Source organism: Thalassophryne amazonica, chromosome 21, assembly GCF_902500255.1.
Source record: "Thalassophryne amazonica chromosome 21, fThaAma1.1, whole genome shotgun sequence".
Taxonomy (NCBI): domain Eukaryota; kingdom Metazoa; phylum Chordata; class Actinopteri; order Batrachoidiformes; family Batrachoididae; genus Thalassophryne; species Thalassophryne amazonica.
Genome location: NC_047123.1, coordinates 8,313,678 through 8,333,871, shown reverse-complemented (window position 1 = coordinate 8,333,871; position 20,194 = coordinate 8,313,678). Strand labels below are relative to the sequence as shown.

The 20,194-nt window shown below is 41.1% G+C and overlaps 1 protein-coding gene across 1 annotated transcript in view; it reads right to left on the bottom strand.

Moving 5' to 3' along the window:
* Positions 1 to 20,194, bottom strand: part of scara5 (scavenger receptor class A, member 5 (putative)) — a 200,071-nt gene that overhangs the window by 141,451 nt on the left and 38,426 nt on the right. Inside the window, exon 3 of the mRNA XM_034162423.1 lies at positions 15,752 to 15,880. Coding sequence (XP_034018314.1) covers positions 15,752 to 15,880 — 129 coding nt within the window. The remainder of the gene's footprint in view (positions 1 to 15,751; positions 15,881 to 20,194) is intronic.

Sequence of the window (20,194 nt, the reverse complement as noted above, 5' to 3'; positions counted from 1 at the left end):
GTTTCTGCTGCTGAAAAACATCACCACAGCATGATGCTGCCACCACCATGCTTCACTGTAGGGATGGTGCCTGGTTTCCTCCAAACATGACACCTGGCATTCACACCAAAGAGTTCAATCTTTGTCTCATCAGACCAGAGAATTTTGTTTTTCATGGTCTAAGAGTCCTTTCACTCCAGGTGGGCTGCCATGTGCCTTTTACTGAGGAGTAGCCATTTAAACTTGTTTGATATGAGTTAATTAAATAGGGTACTTACAACTACTTTTTAAAATAGTACATTTACATGTCAACTTAATTTTGCTTTGTTGGATCAGCACAATTTTTCATGTAGCGACCTCGAGTACAAATAAGGGAGAAGCTGAAGGATTTACTATTTTATTTACCCTTACAAATCTAATTGGCCTGAACTATGGCAATTATGTAACAGTAACACAAATTCATCATGTTGACTCAACAAATTTACATTTAGGTCACGAAACAAAATTGTTTTTGGCTTCCATAATTTTATTATGTTCACTGAGCAAGTAATTTTTTGAGTGTGGTTTGTGCTCTGACATGCACTGTCAGCTGTGGAACCTTATATGTAGACAGGTGTGTGTCTTTCTACATCATGTCCAATCAACTGAATTTACCCCAGGTGGATGTCAATTAAGCTCTAGAAACATCTCAAGGATGATCAGTGGCAACAGGATGCACCTGAGCTCAGTTTTGAGCTTCATGGCAAAGGCTGTGAATACCTATGTACATATGATTTCTTAGTTTTTTTTCTCAATAAATTTGAAAAAAATCTCCAAAAACCTTTTTTCACATTGTCATTATTGGGCATTGTGTGTAGAATTTTGAGGGGAAAAAAAACCTGAATTTAATGCATTTTGGAATAAGAATGTAACATAACAAAATGTGGAAAAAGTGAAGCGCTGTGAATACTTTCTGAATGCACGGTAGGACTTTAGACTTCATGAAATGTGACAAATGATTCTCCTGAGGTTCTCCCAGCAGGACTGTGTAAAATAAGCAGAAAGTCAAATGGATGTTAAAAGTTAACAACCTTCTCATGAAATATTTGAAAGATTATTTACTGTAAAACATTTTCTGCCTCAAAACGAAAGGAAAAGGAGAGAAAGAGAAACAAGGGGGTGCTCTACTCTAATTAGTCTTGACATGTTAACGACATGTGTTTGACTGACTGAATGAGTCAGTCTGCTGACTACTGTGTCTTCTGCGAGAAGAATGGTGGACTGGTCCTCTCTTGCTCGCTTGCTCTCTGTGTGTGACCCTCTTCTGACGGACTCCTGCTGCCATCGCTGGACATTCTCCAGACTTTTTCAAAAGTCAACAGAAAAGGTTTTATGTTCTCAGAGTCAGGTTGTGGCCTCAGGAATGTGTATGCAGAACAACTGTGTGTTTGTGTGCCAAGTGTGAATGTATCTGCTTGTGTGTGTGTGTGTGTGTGCGCACTCATGTTTGATGCCTGTGTGCATGTGCATTTGTTCATATTTGTTTGCACATTTGATTCTCTGAATTCTGCACGTATACATGCATGCAGTTACGCATGCATGTATACATCATAAAAATAAAAGTCCAATAGTCTATCCTCAAAGACAGACCAGAATTATCTTCATGCACATTATATTCATTCATATTGTGAGCTACAACTGAGTCAAGGTTCACAAACTTCCAGTTAGCGGCACTTGACAATGTCAGAGAGGAATCATTTTACCTCATGCACATCTTTGTATGGCGTGCTACCATTGGCTGGAGCTTCATTGATATCTACTAGAGGTGGGTGGATCGATCCTAATATCGATAATATCGATACCAACGCTGGTATTAATATTGAACGATCCTCGTGTAAAAAGATCGATACTCAAGCTTTTTTTCCTCTCCGGCACGCACTCACTGCTGTGCACGCAGATTCATCAAAGTCTATGCTCTGTCTGTAAGAGCAGTGCTGCGCTGTGTCACACAACATGGAGCAGTGCACCCTCCCCCCCTCTGGTCTTTTGTTGTTGCACCGTCACGTGGCTCAGCAGCACCAGCCAACAGCCATGCAGGTAGGCTCAGCCTGGTCCCTAAGTTGTGTTGAGTAATATTTTTTTAAACAAAAATGTTGATTGTGATAATAAAGTATTTTGTTGTCACATACAATGTTTGGCAAAATTCTGTCCTAGGTTTTTTGGATCCTTTGGATCTATGAAGCTTAAATACGAAAAAGTATCAGTATCAATATCGGCGATACTGGGCCTGTATTTACTTGGTATCGGATCAATACCAAAATTCCCGGTATCGCCCACCTCTAATATCTACAAAGCAGGTTTGGAGAAGACGCATTTAAAATATTGCAGCCAGATGGCCAAAATGATTCTTATACACCATATTTTTGGAGTGTAAGTTGTGATTATTATTATTTTTTGACTAGTTTGAAAGGCCCTGCAACTTATGTATACTCAGGTGCAACTTATATACCAAAATGTCACACATTCATTGTTCATAAGAATAACTCTGACTATTTATATAGGACTTTCCAAGAAATCAAATCACTAAACAAAATAAAGTCCAATAATAAAAGAATAAATGTGAATAATAAAAAGTACGCTTCAACACTGTGCAAAAATTCCAAATTAAAGACCTGAAAATACTCCAGTGCGACTTACACTCCAGAAAATCCAGTACCTCACTATTTGTTTGCAGGAGTTATAAAAGGTAATAGTCTGATCATACAGAAGTACAGGCATTGATAAAGTATTGCTAAAGTGATAGAGTTTTATTACAAATATCTGAGATAATATAGCTTGCTGTGTGGTTAACTGTATTAATGGCATCTAAGAAGTCGGTGCCCCAGTATTTTCATTGAGTGAAATATTTGTATTATTTAAATTTTTCTATTAGCAGTTATCAATGGCTTATCAACGTTGGCTCCTCTAAAATAGCTGACTATCCTGGAACCAGGCTAAGATCCAGGCTTTCACTGACTTCCTGGATTTAGCCATCCACAGCTTGCTACAATATGTTGACAGTGTTGAATTTATTGCCACTTTAACAATCTTTAAAGAATCTTTTCTGCAGCATTCTATACTTAGAAATAATCCTTGCTGTGTGTTATTTTCTTGTCGTGTTTGCATGTTGTGTAAGATGCCCCAAAATGACTGTGGTCTGCTGGCTGGTGAACCCTGTTCAGTAAACGAGTTTCACGTGTCAGTGTTCACATGGATACCAAATTCATAAACACACAAAGGTACTTCAAGTAACTGAAGAAAGTTTAAATTGTGTGGGTTTTGCACAGGAAAGGTTTTTCAAACTGCGGCTACAACTACTGTACCAATACAAAACTACCTATACAAAGAGTACATGAAACCCCAGGTTTGTGAGCAGATTATGCTGCAAGGATAGATTTTTTTTTGTCTTTCTTTCTTTCTTTGGAAACAAAGTCATTTTCTGTGAATTTTGAAGCAACTGGCAAAAGTTTTATACATAGTCTCTATGTAACTAAAATCTAAGGAACCCGACTCTGCAGTAGTTTCCGTTTCCGGTGTTTTGCTCTGATCTCTGGGTTCCTCTATTCCTAGTGTATTACTTATTGCTCTCTAGCAATTTTTCTCCATGTTAGTGATTCTTCACACTTTCTTATAATTCTCATTCACTTACTCATCTTCAACCGCTTACTCCAGTTCAGGCTCGTGGGGAGCTGGAGCCTATCCCAGCAGTCATTGGGGGGGGTACACCCTGGACAGGACACCAGTCTGTCATAGGGCCACATATAGATGAACAAACACATTCACACCTGCACACACACCTACGGTTTTGAGAGTTTCCAATCCACCTAACCACATGATTCTTCTCTTAGTTATATACATACATAATAGAAAATACATAATACAGGTGAACCGCATTAACTCACACATGCATAAGTCGCAATTTGGCTTTAGTCACGGTCGATTTGTGGACCCAAAAAATTTAGACTACTGTATAATATACTGTACTTTTTTTGGTCAACTTCAACTCATGGTTTCAACTCATGGTCTCAGATAACTCACAGTCCAATTTTGTGGACCCCAACTCGTGTGAGTTAACAGGGCTCACCTGTACATACAAAATACATAATACTCTGAGTTTTTCCCGATAAAAACTGATGTTCATCAGGGATGTGTTCTGGGTCCCACATTGTTCAATGCTTGCATGGACTGGCTCGAGTGTTGGGGTGGATTGTAGAAACCAATACTCCAGACGATGCTGTGATGTTTGCATAATCAGTGGATAGTCTGATTGCAACACTTGAGAAGCTGACTGAGAAACTGGAGTGTCTGGGTTTACAATTGTCCTGGAATAAGGTCAAGATCCTGGCCTTTATTAATATCCTGGGCTCAGTCATCAGACATGTATCTGTATGTGCTGAAAGTGTTGAACTTGTAGAGACATTCACTTATCTTGGTGGTGACATTTATGCTACCTAGGAAGATGCCTGGGAACATCTTATTGAGTCATGAGGTCGCTAGACAAAGGTGTTTGTTGATGCCAATATTTTTGCAGGAGAATGAAGGTCTAAGTTTTTAGTGTCCTGGTACCTGTCTTCTTGTAGGGTTATGAAAGTTGGATGCTAACTGACAACTGGATGTCTTTGATACCAAGTCAACTGTTTGGAGGATCCTTGCGCAACACCGGAAAACGTTTGTGTCAAACAAGCACTTAGTTTGGGAGACTAAGATGAGGAGTATCACTTGCATCTTAAGGGTGCGTCAGCTTTGACATTTTGGCCAGGTGGTGTGTTTCTCTATGCATGACCCAGTGTGCATGTGCCTGAGTGTGGAGGACTCCAGCACCTGGAGAATGTCAAAGGGACACCAGGCTTCACCTGGATGAACAGATAGATGAGTGGTTGCTTTGCAATGTGTCCGTGGTGTCGTGGATATGGTGGCGCACGGCACCTGTGCATCCTTCCAGACATGACTTGACTCCATGTTTTCTACCTGTGTCTTTACTTCCTGTTCAATGCTTTCACGTGTCTCTCCTCTTCCATGATTAATTGTTTACCCACCTTTTTAGCCAGTCAGAATGTGTTTCTCCCTCATCAGGTTGTCTAACTTCATGCCTGTTCTCTGAGGTTGTTTCTCTGTGTTATTGACCCACGCTGCCATTCTGTGTTTGCCAGTGGGTTTAGATTTTTTTGCCTGATATTACAGATCTTTGTGTTTTGAACCTCCACATGTTTTTTTGGATAACTCTTCTGCTGCTCATCTTAAGGATACAGTTGACTGCTTGGCTAATGTCCCGTGTACCTGACCTCAGCCTGATAAAGCGACTGATCTTCTTATGTGTCACTTCATGGATAAATGTTTTGTACAGACTATAGTTGCTATTGTGTAAACTCACACAGCATGCTGGAAGTGATTGTAAAGCAACTTTTTACCAAGTTTTGTTGTGGTTCTCTGCGTTAGGATCTCTTGTTGTGCCATTACACTCTATAGCTTTGCTGCCTAGTTGTCAATGGCATTATAAGGGGGGAAACCACACATCATCTGTTTATGAAACAGCTCAGAAAACCTTTGTTAATTCACCTTTAATCCTGTCGTTCAATTTGGGGTGAATCCAGAATGAGATCCAACATCTGGTGGATTTTTGGCGTCGACTGAAGTTGTGCTCTCTAACGAGTGCACATGCTTGAGAAACCTGTGACAAGCTGGGTTTAAGTCTTGTGTTTTAACATCTGGTAAAAAACCAGTGCCTTGCTCAGGGACCAATCAGTGATAGATTACATAATGGAGAAAGTGCAGTCATTGTGATACCTCCAAGTGTTCCCATGCGTGGCAAGACATCCTAACCTGGCAACCCCCACTTCCAAAACGGCCATTCCAGCTTTTAGACCGGTCTGCTTTCTCGACGTGGAGGCACAAACAGGATTTCTTGCACTTATCACAAGCTTCATTCAAATTGGCATATTACAAGCAAAAGACTCATGTGGAAATTTGGATGTGCGAGTTGTGGAAATCAGCACTAACTGTTGTTATTTCAAATTGTCCGGCCTATGACACGGTGCTGTAATAAATTCCAGTCTTCAGAGGTTACACCACTTCAGTTCCTCTTCTTGGTTGATTTGGAAAGCCCCTGGATTGATGCCACAGTAGCCTCATGGCCAATTTTGTTGAGCACATGGCATGTGTTTGTGTGCAAGAAATCCTTTGCAGACTTTACGTTTACCTTCTCTGAACCCTGGGCACCTCGCAAATGGCGGATCAGTGTTATTAAAGAGGGACACGTGAAGGAGAATTTGATAGAAAATGAAGAAAGGGAGGGAAAATGATATTGAAGGAGAACATGAAAAAATGTTGGTGATTGTTTGAACAAGAAGGGATGAAGCTCAAAAAATGGTTTTGTGAGGACCCTCAAGGAATGAACCGTTTTTTAATCTTAATATCATTTCAAGACCTCTGCTGTCTAAACTCCCACTCATGCCATCAGCACACAAACAGTGCCATTAAATTGTGTGTGTGTGTGTGTATTCCCATAGAGACGTCGCTACGACAACGCTACAACAAGGCATTTCGTTATTTCAGGCTTTTACATGAGTTTTTTTTTCTTTTTTTTTTGAAAGCAATCAAACCAGAAGGTTCAAGTGGTCTCTCCTGAATTAAATGTTGATCTAAAAGCTAAGCAGCTCCACAGGGGGCCTCTTTACCACGTGCACACATACATTCATGTGATGCGAGTGCACGTAAACACACACTCACAGCGGCTGGCAGTGTTCTGAGATAACAAAGGCACGCAGGTTCAGTTCTGTGTTGCACTGTTTTGCTTTTTGTGCGAGTTCACTCTTGACTTTTTAGCTCTCACGTTGCCTCACTGGCCTGCTCCCAACTTCATGGTTTGGCCACGGTCCTCACTGAACACACACACACACACACACACACACACACACACACACACACACACACACACACACACACACACACACACACACACACACACCACACACACACACACACACACACACACACACACACACACACACACACACACACACACACACACACACACACACACACACACACACACACTTCAATGCTGGCACAGTTTTGGAGCCACATCTTTGGCTGAACATGAACACATTCATGACATAAATATAATGTCCTTTTTTCTTTGTTGGAACATCTGATTATCTATCTTAATTTTGGACAACTCAGGTGGGAGAGTGGGAAAAAAAAAATCAGTAACCAGGATGGGTAAAACCAATATGATACAAGTGAGGACCAAAAGAAAAACAAAATACTTCTGACTAAATTTATAAAATGGTTTAAAGCTGCTCTCTGGGACATCCTGAGAATCTGTGGGATCCCCAAGAAATTGTGAGACATCATAGCAAGACCACATACAGATACTGGAACTCAAGTCTCTTTTCTGCGCCTTTAAAGTCCTATCTATCTGGCTACATGCAATTTGTACAGCCCAAAATCTCCACATGACACCCCAGTCACTACCGGTGCTCCTCAGGGCTCTGTTTTGGGTCCTCTCCCCTGAATTCACTGCTACATTTACGGCACCCAGCTCTACCAAAACTCAACCTTTCCATCATCCTTCTGCTTTGATTATACTTTTGAAATTAAAACCCGGTTTTAGCACAACTTCTAAATACTCAATAGCAATAAAACTGAGGTACTCATTGTTGGCTACTAAAACAACTTTGGCCAGATCTAACAGGTTCACTCACCCTAGACAACTCTATAGTTCCTCCTTTCCCCCAAATCAAGAGTCTGGGAGACATCATCGACAGCACACTCACATTAATAATGCCACTTATCCCGCATATTTCCACCTCGGCGACATCAACCATTTCCCACAATCACTCATACCTAGGAGCACCACCGTCCTCCTCAACTGACTACTGCAGCTCTCTCCTATTGAGACGACAGCTCAGACTCATCCATAAATTTGCACTGCCAACTCCACTGCCAACATCATATCCACAACTACCTCCTTTGGACCCATCACCTTCATCCTTCAGGAACTTCACTGGCTCCATGTTGTCCCACATTGCTTATAAGAGTCTTCGCTTCACTTTCAAATCTCCCCATAACCTCACACTTCCATATCTTTCTGTCCTCCTTCATCCCGACACACCCTCCTGCCCTCTTCAGCCTTCCTTCTCCATTTATAAAAAGAGATGAACAGCTCTCAACTGCATTAAAAAACACTGCATACAACATAGGTGAGGTCTGTCTCAAAGTCCAGTTGAAGCCAACTGCAGATTATATGCAACATCTCGTGCATGGGTCAGTGGACACCTCACAGACCAAAATAATAATATTACCATAGCATTGTGCCGCTTTTTCCATCTGGCTCTGTGCATGCAGACATGCTTGCTCACCCAGTTTGTGCAGATCTGTTTGGCTTGGTGATAAATTAAAAGTATAAACAATGCATATTAATATCCAGAGTGCATTAATAAAAAACTATGCAATTTTAAGGTTTAAAAAAATCAGTTTGAGTTCATTTGGAACCCTACTGCTCTAATAACCTGGGATGTTTCAGTGTACAACACAAAGTACTATATCCAAATGTGACCTTATTTTTAACCTTTTGCTTGCAGCAGCAATAAAAACCAAATAAATGTTGATTACCTTTAAAAACAATGAAAGAGACAGCAAGAGACAGGCATCCAGGAAAACAAAAAAACGTGAATTGAGCTGGAGCTGGGGGAGGTGTGTGTGGATCGGGAGGTCTGGGCGGCTTTGCTTGAGCTGCTGCCCCCACGACCCGACTCCGGATAAAGCGGAAAAAAATGGATGGATGGATGGATAATATGTATATGTTGTGGACATGAATTATCCAAGATCTTCAGCATCTCACCATGTCATTTAGGTCCTTCACACTTTATTTTCAGTAAGTGCTTCAGGGCAGCATTAGCATGGCTAAATGCCATTGAATTCCCACAAGATCTCATTTATTGTCAACCCAGGAAGTGTTCAACATTTGACATTTCCTGTTTCACTGTGGGCTCAAAAATTGACACTTCCTGTTTCAGTGTCAACTTATCACTGAATTCCCACGAGATCTCATCTATTGTCAGTCCAGGAAGTGTTTCATATTTGACATATTCTGTTTCACTGTGGACTCAAAATTCGGCACTTCCTGTTTGTGACAGTGTACCATGAGCAAGCTTCATGCCACTGCACGTTGCTTCGCTCATAATATTGTGCAAAACACTCAAAAATTGTTGTGTCTTTCACGTCCATTTCTTACCACTGTGAATGACTGTTCTGTCATTACAGCCGGCATGCTGTTTTTTCTATGATCAGCATGTGAATGCAGCATACGGTTGTACAAGTATTTCAAGTTTTCAAATGCACCTGCAGTATTCTGTCATAATTTAAGACAGCAACCCATTTATTTTATTTTTTCTGTGAGGAAGGCATGTCATCTACGTGCCTCATATTAGCATACAGCTGAGTCACATATTCCAGTCACAACAAACATGTAGCTCACGAGTTTTGCCTGGTCCTGCTTTTTTTCCTTGGTGAGATAATTAATGGAAAACATGACGATGGGATTAGAATTCTTTTAAGCCATGAAAGGTTTGTGCCTTTCAATGACAGGTCTTGATGCCAAGTAGAAATAATAATGGGCAAACATCTTTAAGTGGTATTTGCTCTAAGCATGTTTGACCGGACTTTACAGGATTGACTCTGATTGCACCAATGTAGACTTTAAGTCCAGGCAGTAATTAAAACCAGAGATTTCAGTGAAGCATACAAGTGTTATATTCTGTTTAAAAGTTTAACCCTGTGGGCCGTATGTCAAAAGCATGGTACATTCAAGAAGAAACGTTTAGTGCAATCGCAGTAAGTGGCTCTGTGTTGGAAATCGCAGGTGTTGTAAAACTGCGTGAACATTCACAAGCATGATTTACACTCCCATTGTTAGCCAAAGATGGACACAAACACACCCTTAATCTGTTATTTACACATACATGACTGACCCAGGAGGCCCATTAAAGCAATGGTTCTCAATCCTAGTCCTCAATACTCCAAGTACTGCACATTTTCCATTTGCCCCAACTGCACATACTCAGCCAAACCAGGTGTGTTCCATTGTTCGGCCAGCTCCTGATTGGCTGAACATACCTGAATGAGTTGATCACACCTGAGTAGATCAGACAAAACTGAATTAAGAAGTTCATCTTTAAACAACCATCTTCAGCTTCATACATTCACAATCAACTATACCCCTGTACATTAGGGGGCGTCGATGTGGAGATCGCTCGCTCAGGACTACAAGTACTTGGAGGTGCATATTGACAGTAAGATGGACTGGGCACTTAACAGTATAAGAAGGGTAGAGTAGGTTGTACGTTTTAGGCAGACTCATATCCGTTAGGATTTGTAACACTATGCTGCAGACATTTTACGAGTGTGGTTGTGGTAGTGGTTGGGGTTTGTTAGCATAAAAGTGGCTCACACCAAGAGACTTAACAAATTGATCAAGAAGATTTGATGGTCGGAGAGGAACTGGTCAGCTTGGAAACTGTGGCAGATCACTTTACAGCATTGGACAGTTGGGCAAAGACACATTTCTAGCGGAAGAGTTATTAGCATTAAGTGTTCCACCAAACATCACAGAAAATCATTCCTCCCCACATCCGTTAGGCTCCATAACTCCTCCCCCGACGTCCGTCTGCACAGTAGCTGTTTCCTTCCTGATTTACTGCATCTCATCAGTATTTCTTTTATACTAGTCAAATGTGCAATAATGACATCTGCAGCTGTTCATATGTACAAGAACTCTTCCACCCTCAGAATACACACTCACACTCATCTTCAACCGCTTAGTCCAATTAAGGGTCATGGGGGGCTGGAGCCTATCCCAGCAGTCATAGAGCGCGAGGCAGGGTTCACCCTGGACAGGACGCCAGTCTGTCACAGGGCCACATATAGACAAACACACACATTCACACCAACACTCACACCTACGGACAATTTAAAGTTTCCAATCCACCTAACCTGTCTGTCTTTGGAAGTGGGAGGAAGCCGGAGCACCCAGCGAGAACCCACGCAAACACGGGGAGAACACGAAAACTCCACACAGAAAGGCCACAGGTGGGAATCAAACCCACAACCTTTTCACTGTGAGGCAACAGTGCTACCCACTAATCCACCATGCTGTCAGTTTGTGAATTTCTCATGAAAGTGAAGCTTTTATGTGCAGTCTATTAGCTGAACTTCCTATTTATTATATTTTTATTTACAGGCTGCTGGTGTGAATAATTGTAGCAACAGGTGCACAAGGCATTGGAGGCACCTCCGATTTTTTACGAATGGCATTGCAATTCCTCCTTCGTGTGCTTGTCGGTTTCACTCGTGTTATGTGTGAAGGGGCCCTAAGAGCAAATGATTCCAGCAACTGGGAGTTCTTAATTTCACAAACTTATAAATTAATATTTTTTGGTGTTATACAATAATCATTTCTGTATTAAACCTTCACAAAAAAGTATTTGTCAAGGAAGAAGTAATTAACCAGCCAGAAATATTAAGAATGATATCAAATGAAAACCTGTATCTTGTGTGGAAGAAAGACAACAGAAAACATTAAAGATCACAGCAAAAATTTGATAAGAATCTAAATCCATATACTACAATTTGAGTTTTAGGCAGCTACCTAACGCCAGACAAAGTGTTGTGAAAGTGTAGGAACACGGACCCACAACAGGGGGCGCAAATGAACGGACAATGGAGGAAGTCAAATAACAACACTTTACTGTTGTGAATAAGCACAACAAACACAACAGATTACAACAATAGACAAAGACGTCAATTCACAAAATGTGTCACGTGGGCAGGCTCGAAGATAAGAGACGTCTGTCCAAAGCAGAACCGGAACCACACGATTTCCTCCGCCACCGAACCCCGGGAATACTGGAGCCGCCAAGTCCCGAACTCCCAGGTGGCCACTGCCTCCGCGTGTCGGATCTGGTACTGCTGGCGAGGAACAAAAACAGTTAAATGTGGGTGCGTTTGCACCCAGCAACCCGTATGGCGGGAAAACCACCTCCACCTCTCGTCGGAAGAATGTCTGCTATTTAACGCACAAAAGTAACAAAGTGTTAATGTCAAAAAAGACAACACAGTCGGCTGAGTACGGTACCTCCTAGGTAGAGCGATATCTCGGCAAAGAGGTGGAGATGTCGTCTTGCTGATATACCACTGCTGATCAGATGATTGGTGACAGCTGTTGTAGGCGATAAGTGACAGCTGTCACCCCGGCTGCTCCTGTGAGGCGGCAGTGCCCTCTGGTGCCTGGAGCCCGCACTCCAGACAGGGCGCCCTCTGGTGGTGGTGGGCCAGCAGTACCTCCTCTTCAGCGGCCCACACAACAACAAAGGATCACATTAAGTGACATGGGGGTGAACTAATTAATCATCTTTCATCATTTTGTGATTAATTTATCATTTTGCTGATGTCTCACTTCCATCCACATATGAAATGGTATAAAAAATTTTCATATGAACGTGGAAGAAAAGAAGTGGATGCAGCTGACCGAGCTCAATAAACAGTCGATCAGTCGGCACAAACCTTTCCTCCTGAAACATTCTGATTTTCTTTGACAAAGTTTGTCTTTCCATCCAAAACAGCATGCAACTAATGTAAATAAACTTTTTGGACAAAGGCGCCTGAACCTTGAGCCAAGAGATTACATTCCTGAATGCTCAAAGCCTGTCCAAGTTATACATTTGATATCAATTAGCAAAAGTTTGATCATTTCAAAAAAAAGTTATGATGCTGCAGTCAATGCTCCCCTTGAGAACACATAAAAATATGTGTCTAATGGAGTCCCAATAAACTCTTACCTTATAACCATGAAAAGAGAAACATAAGAACTATAGGAACTGTCACACACACATGGCTATGGTTCGGTTCCTATGAACACAAGAATTGTTGATGGGTTTCAATTTCAATTGAATTTATTAATTTATATAGCGCCAAATCACGACAAAGTCGCCCCAAGGCGCTTCACATAATTCACAACACAAATTAATCTAAAATCAAAATTAAAAGCAAGAAAAGCACAGTTAAAAGATAAAACACAGTAGAATAAAAAGAAATTACAAAGCAAACACAAACAGATTAAAAAATTAATGATAAGACAGTCTAAAAAAGTGGGTCTTCAGTCTTGATTTAAAAATCTCCACTGTGTCAGACTGCCGAATAACAGCAGGTAGATCATTCCAAAGAGCCGGACCACGGTAGGAGAAGGCTCTATACCCCACAGACTTTTTGTTCATCCTCGGAACACACAGAAGCCCTGCGCCCTGTGAACGCAAAACCCTCGCAGGTACGTAGGGCTTAACCAAGTCCACCAAGTAGGAAGGCGCCAGTCCATGAACAATTTTATAAACCAACAATAAAACTTTAAAATCCAATCTGGCAGAAACCGGTAGCCAATGAAGGGATGCCAGAATGGGAGTAATGTGGTCAAACCTTCTACTTTGTGTCAAAATTCTGGCAGCAGCATTCTGCACCAACTGAAGTCCTCGAATGCTAGACTGCGGTAGGCCAGAGAATAAAGCATTACAATAATCCAATCTAGAAGAGACAAATGCGTGAATCAGAGTCTCAGCATCAGCCATAGACAGGATGGGGCGAATCTTTGCTATATTTCTCAGATCAAAGAAAGCAGTCCTCGTAATGTCCCTAATGTGGAGGTCAAAGGACAACGTAGGATCAAAGATTACCCCAAGGTTCCTCACTTTGTCAGTATGATGTATAACACATGAACCTAGGCTAAGCGCCAGCTGATCAAATTGGTGCCGATGTCTTGTCTTGATGGGTTTAACCTCTGCATTGTATTGGGGTGCAAACTCATGATCTCCCAGATAGGAGGCAGGCACTCTAACCATGAGGCTAAAACCCACAAGCCCTGGTGTCTGTGGCCAGAGCATCGTTTGGCATTGGGGAGTGAGATTTACTGACTACCACATGCACAGCAATTCCCACTGGCCTCCGTCACACGGGCGCCAAGTTGTTAAAAGCTAAAAGTCCTGATACCTTCCTGGTGATTCTCATCAGCTGAGGTACGGTATCACACTATAAACATCTAGTCCCAATGGGTATCTTTGACTGTATAGGACTTACAAATATTGGTACTGTCAGGGTTTGGGTTTTGCGAGGTGCTCTGTTTTATTTTGTTTTGTTAGTTATTTTTGCATTTCATTGGGTTTGGTTGGTTTCTTCTCTTGCTGTTTTTTTTTCTGCTTGGGTCTGCCTTTCTTTGTTTCTCTTGTCTCTCTCCCTTGGATCTTGGTGATGGGTGTTTCTCTCTCTCTTTGGCCACAACCTGGTTCTGGTGCTTTCCATGCACACCTGTTCCTGATTTGCTGATTACCACCTGCGGTTATTTAAGATCACTGGGTGTGTTTGTTCGTCGCCAGTTTGTAATGCCTTGTGCCTTCATTCCAGCTCTGTTCCTGCATTCCATAGTCCTGCCTGCCTCTTTGTGTGTACCTGACCACCAGCCTGTTGCTTCAACCACACCTGTTTGCCTGATGATTTTGTACTGCTGCTTTTCCTGGACTGCTTACTCATGTACCAACCTCTGGTATCCTCAACAGTAAAGCCTTCTAAAAACCAGAACTGTTTGTTTGAGCCGTGCATTTGTGTCCTATAATTCCTGACCATTCAGCCTGATAGGTTTTACAAACATGTCAAAAAGTTGCCATGAGACAATAAAAACATGACTGTTGTGGACCTCCATGCAAGCCGACTATGAGCGGTCTTGAACATTAATGATGTAGCCAGGAGTGTTCCACAATGTTCAATACATAGGGCAGTGCAGTCTTGTTTGAGGGTGGGCACTAAAGAGTTAAAATATGTCGCATATGATGCAATAATCCTACATCTGGGGACAGCCCTCGTATGTCCCCATCAGACACGCGACAAATTACATGGCAAACAAAGTGAAAATGCAAAGAAAAAATGACAATGTGGTGGAAAGTGGACATGTGTTGCGGTTTGTTTCTGACCCGGAGCTCAAACATGTCGAGGCGGTTTTGCAGGCGAGAGAACAAAGCTACTCTGGTTAGCTGTGTAGGCTAAAACGTACCGACACGACCTCTCCCATTTGCCTCGTCTTCCCTTCTCCATTGAGAAATGAAAAAAATTGCACTTTTCGCGGCTGCTTCGGTGACTGCAGCTGAAAATAAAGCAGTACACCATTTTTCCGTTAGACCTGATGTTGTGTTTGTATTGCGCAACGGCAGGCTGTCCCCGGAAGTGGTCAAATCCTGCAGGAGTTCAAACAAGACTGCGCTGCCCTTTTGTCATGAATTAATATGAGGTGGTACATGATGAGTTCTTCTAGAGTGTCCCATGAAGATCCAGACCATGGCAGGTTATGTGTGTGACTGAGGAAAGAGTTCAGCTTAGAACATGTGGGATGTGGGAACTGAAGGACCAACCATGAACGTCTCGTTCAGTCTAGTTCAGTGAGTCAGTCAGTCTAAAAATTTAATTTGAGGCTGAAATGCCCTTTAGATTTTATTTCAGGCTGAAACCAATCACCATAATAAAAATTAGTTAATGTGAAAAGCAACTGTTCTTCTACTCAAAGTGTTTTTCTATTTATCAAGATCTGATTTGTACATTATTTACTTCTGCCTGTTTTCAGAGCTGAGTAGCTATTGCATCTTGAGGTCTACTGATATACTGGATCACAAGAGAAACCGTCTGGTGGTTCACCCAAACACACAATTACACCCACACATCCTACCGGCCAGACAGAGCCCGAAGATGGTGAGAAGAACCAGGATGTAGAGGGAGACAATGGCATACTTGATGGCTGAGAGGGAGTTCAAGTGACTGCAGCACTGATCCTGCTTCCTGCGCCTCTTACCAGAACCTGAGAAAACAGAAAAACATTCAGGAGCAGAAACACTGAAGAAATCCAAACGGAATATATTTTACATTGTCCCAGAAACAAATATAAAATTACAGTGTGTGACTTGTTTTTGCATTCCGTATTGTAGACTGAATTATGACTGAGAATAGCACTCAGTGCTTAATATAAAGAAGCTGTGTACGAATACTGGTGAGAAGACGTAATATAATTCAGGAGGCTTAGTGGACATAAACCACTGACGAGACAGGACTTTATAAATCTGAAAAATTCATCAGGGCACCCTTTATTTTCTCACTCTTAGCTTTAGAATGAAACCATTCATGTGAATGTTGCATCACTTTGTAGCACATGCTTCATTTAAAGCTGCAGCTAGTTTAGATTTCTAAAGATTTAAATCATAAAAAGGATTTTCTACCTTAGTCTTTAAATAAAGGATTTTATTGCCAATATGCTCAAATGTTACCTTGCCTGGAAACAATTTAAGATTTTGGACCACGTGAATTAAAATACAGTGAAAAGATGCCATTAGACTGAAAAGCTGCCTTCATGAACCACAATAATACTTAAAGCCATGTTATATGAATAGTACCAACAACAAAAAAATCTTGTCAAACTTAGAAAAATCTGGTTAAATTATCATGATATAATTTTAGATCTAATCTTGTGTATTGGCGTCAAACTGTTTGTACAGAACTTAAAGAACTGAAAACAGCTTTTGGTTGTACATTTGTAGCCAGCAAAATCAATTTTTTATTTCTTTCCATTATGTATGTCATCCGGATTCTGGATTTAGATTTCTGGATCAAGGTTTCACTTTATATAGGCTTTGAAGCATTATGTCAAAACTACTTAACCGATTCTCACCTAATTTACACCACAGATAGATATTAGGCCATGGAAGACTCCATTCAATGTTGGATGTGATCCGGATCCGGATCCAGGTTCTGGATTTAGATTTCTGGATAGAGATTTCACTTTATATAGGCTTTGAAGCATTATGTCAAAACTATTTCATGGATTCTCACCTAATTTACACCACAGATAGATATTAGGCCATGGAAGACTCCATTCAATGTTGGAGGTGATCCGGATCCGGATCCAGGTTCTGGATTTAGATTTCTGGATAGAGATTTCACTTTATATAGGCTTTGAAGCATTATGTCAAAACTATTTCATGGATTCTCACCAAATTTGCACCATAGATAGATATTAGGGCATGGAAGACTCCACTGAATTTTGGAGGTGATCTGGATCCGGATTCTGGATTTAGATTTCTGGATCAAGATTCCACATTATATACAGTAGGCTTTGAAGCATTACGTCAAAACTACTTAAGGAATTCTCACCTAATTTACACCACAGATAGATATTAGGCCATGGAAGACTCCATTCAATGTTGGAGGTGATCTGGATCGGGATCCAGGTTCTGGATTTAGATTTCTGGATAGAGATTTCACTTTATATAGGCTTTGAAGCATTACGTCAAAACTATTTAATGGATTCTCACCAAATTTGCACCATAGATAGATATTAGGGCATGGAAGACTCCACTGAATTTTGAAGATGATCTGGATCCGGATTCTGGATTTAGATTTCTGTATCAAGATTTCACTTTATATAGTCTTTGAAGGATTACGTCAAAACTACTTCATGGATTCTCACCAAATTTGCACCATGGATAGATATTAGGGCATGGAAGACTCCACTGAATTCTGGAGGTGATCCGGATCTGGATTCTGGATTTAGATTTCTGGATCAAGATTCCACATTATATACAGTAGGCTTTGAAGCATTACGTCAAAACTACTTAAGGAATTCTCACCTAATTTACACCACAGATAGATATTAGGCCATGGAAGACTCCACTGAATTTTGGAGGTGATCTGGATCCGGACTGGTGGACATCAGAAATCTATGACTGCTCTTGTCTTTTTTCTGCATTGTATCTAAACCATATCCCTTGTTCACCTGCTATGATACACTGTTAAACTTTGTAGATATGTGCAGTTCTCTCATACCCCACTAGGGGTGACTATGGAGAAATAAGCATTGTGTGCTTCATTGTAATTGATATCATGGAGCCAAAGAAACACAGTAAACCTTTAATAGTGCCTGGAAGCGTAAACAAGCAAACAAACAAACAAAAAGAAAAAACACAAAGACTGTGATGACACCATTAATAAACAGGCCACCAGAGATCCCAATGGGGAAAACTCTGGACATAATTTATGTTGACACTAAGGTTTTGCTGGATATCTGCTAAATATGCAAGAAACCACTCAAATCTGTTATGTCAGTTGTATTTTTTGTTATAGTTGTGCTTTTACTTGATTTGCGAAGAAGAGTCAGTGGAGAGACTAATATTTTATCATAGCTATAGTTGTTGGTTAGTAATTCCAAATTCCTGGGTTTCATTAAATGCAGCATGATCCTCAAACCTTGTGCATGCTTGTCCTTTTTCATGCTGTCTGCAAGATCTCACAGAACAAAGACACTATGTTTCAATGTGAAATCCCTCAAATAAATACTTCATAAGCAATAAAATTTGGTGTGATTTTTCCAATACATAACAGAAATAGTACAACAGTACTTGTCAGTTTTGTGAAAAGTCTACCGTTTTTTATTTTGTGATGAATCCATCATTTTAGAAAAGCTTAGCCCTGGATCAAAATGTACTTCATGCATACACCAGAAATAAAGTAACTGGCCAGAATACACTGAGCAGTGACGAAGTTAGTTCTTGTGTGTGTGTGTGTTCTAAAATAGAGGTATTTCAGAAACTTATCAAGAATAGCAAAACAGGCAGGTCAGAGAGCATCTTGTCCTCATTTTTACTTACAACACAATTCCTTGCTTTAACTTATAGTTAAGTGCCTGTCATGACCCATTATTTCTGCACCAAATGTTCATTATTAGATGGAATGATGAAAGATTTTACTTGCCCCTCTGTTTTTTGTTACTGGAATAGATATATAGTTATAAAAGACTCAAAATATCCAAATTACTTGGTAAATTAATCTCCTCCGGTTGTGTGCAGCCCGCTGGAACAGTGTGATTTCTGGCCGTATATTCATTCATTTTCTGCCACTTATCATGGTCCAAGTCCCAGTGACAGCACAGTGGCAACTGGTCTCCTCCCAGTTGGAGGTGACAGGAAGACCTCACAAGGAAACAATGAGGAGGCATCCACACGAGATGCTCCAACTACCCCAGTTAGCTCCTTTACGATGACAAGAAACAGCGGCTCTACTCTGAGTCCCCTCGGATATTCAAACCTCTCACCAGGTCCCTGGGTCAAAGCCCCTATGGCTGAACTTCATTTCTGCCATGTGTGTTCATGACTTTGTTTTTTCAGTCACTATCAAAAACTCATGACCACCGGTGAGGAAAAGAGTGTAAATTGAGAGTATTGCCTTCTGGCTCAGCTTCTTCTTCACCATGACAATCCAGTACAACATCTGCAGGACCAACCTGTCTATCAATTACACACTCCATCTTGTACAAATGCATGAACAAGACCTCAAGATACTTGAACTCCTCCACTTGGAGCAATAACTCTACCCTGATCCAGAGGGGACAAGGGGACCCTTTGTTTTGACCCTTTGTCCTAAACGCTGTGTGGATGTACATCATGAAACAGTTTTTGTTTTATTTGTATCCATGTGGAGTGGCACAGTGGCTTAGTGGTTAGCACTGTTACCTGACAACAAGAAGGTTGGATTGCTTCCCACTTGATCCTTTCTGTGCGGAGTTTGCATGTTCTCCCTGTGCTTGTGGGTGTTCCCTCCGGGTGCTCTGGTTTCCTCCCACTTCCAAAGATATGCAGGTTAGGTGAACTGGTGACTCTGAATGAACCATCTTTGTGTGTGCAAGTGTGAATGTGTTTTGTCTGTCTCCATGTGGCCCTGCTATAGACTGGCATCATGTCCAGGGTGTACCTCACCTCATGCCCTATGCCTGCTGGGATAGGCTCCAGTCACCCTCAACCTGCCCCAAAAGAGCCTTAATTGGAGTAAGCAGATACAGAAAATAAATAATAATGAATATATCCATGATGGATAATTGTTTTCTTTCTTCTTCTGTTTTCACATTTTCAACATTATTGCAACGCAGGTGAAGGTTGCTACCAAAGAACATGAATGCATGACCCAGAATACTTTTCAGAGCACTTACATCACACGTGTTTTTCTGAGGCTTTTCCAGGATACATGCCTTAACATTTCCAAAGGCATCTACTTCATCTACTTCATACAACTGAATGAATGGATAAATGAGCCCATCCACTCCAATCAATCAATCAATTTTATTTATATA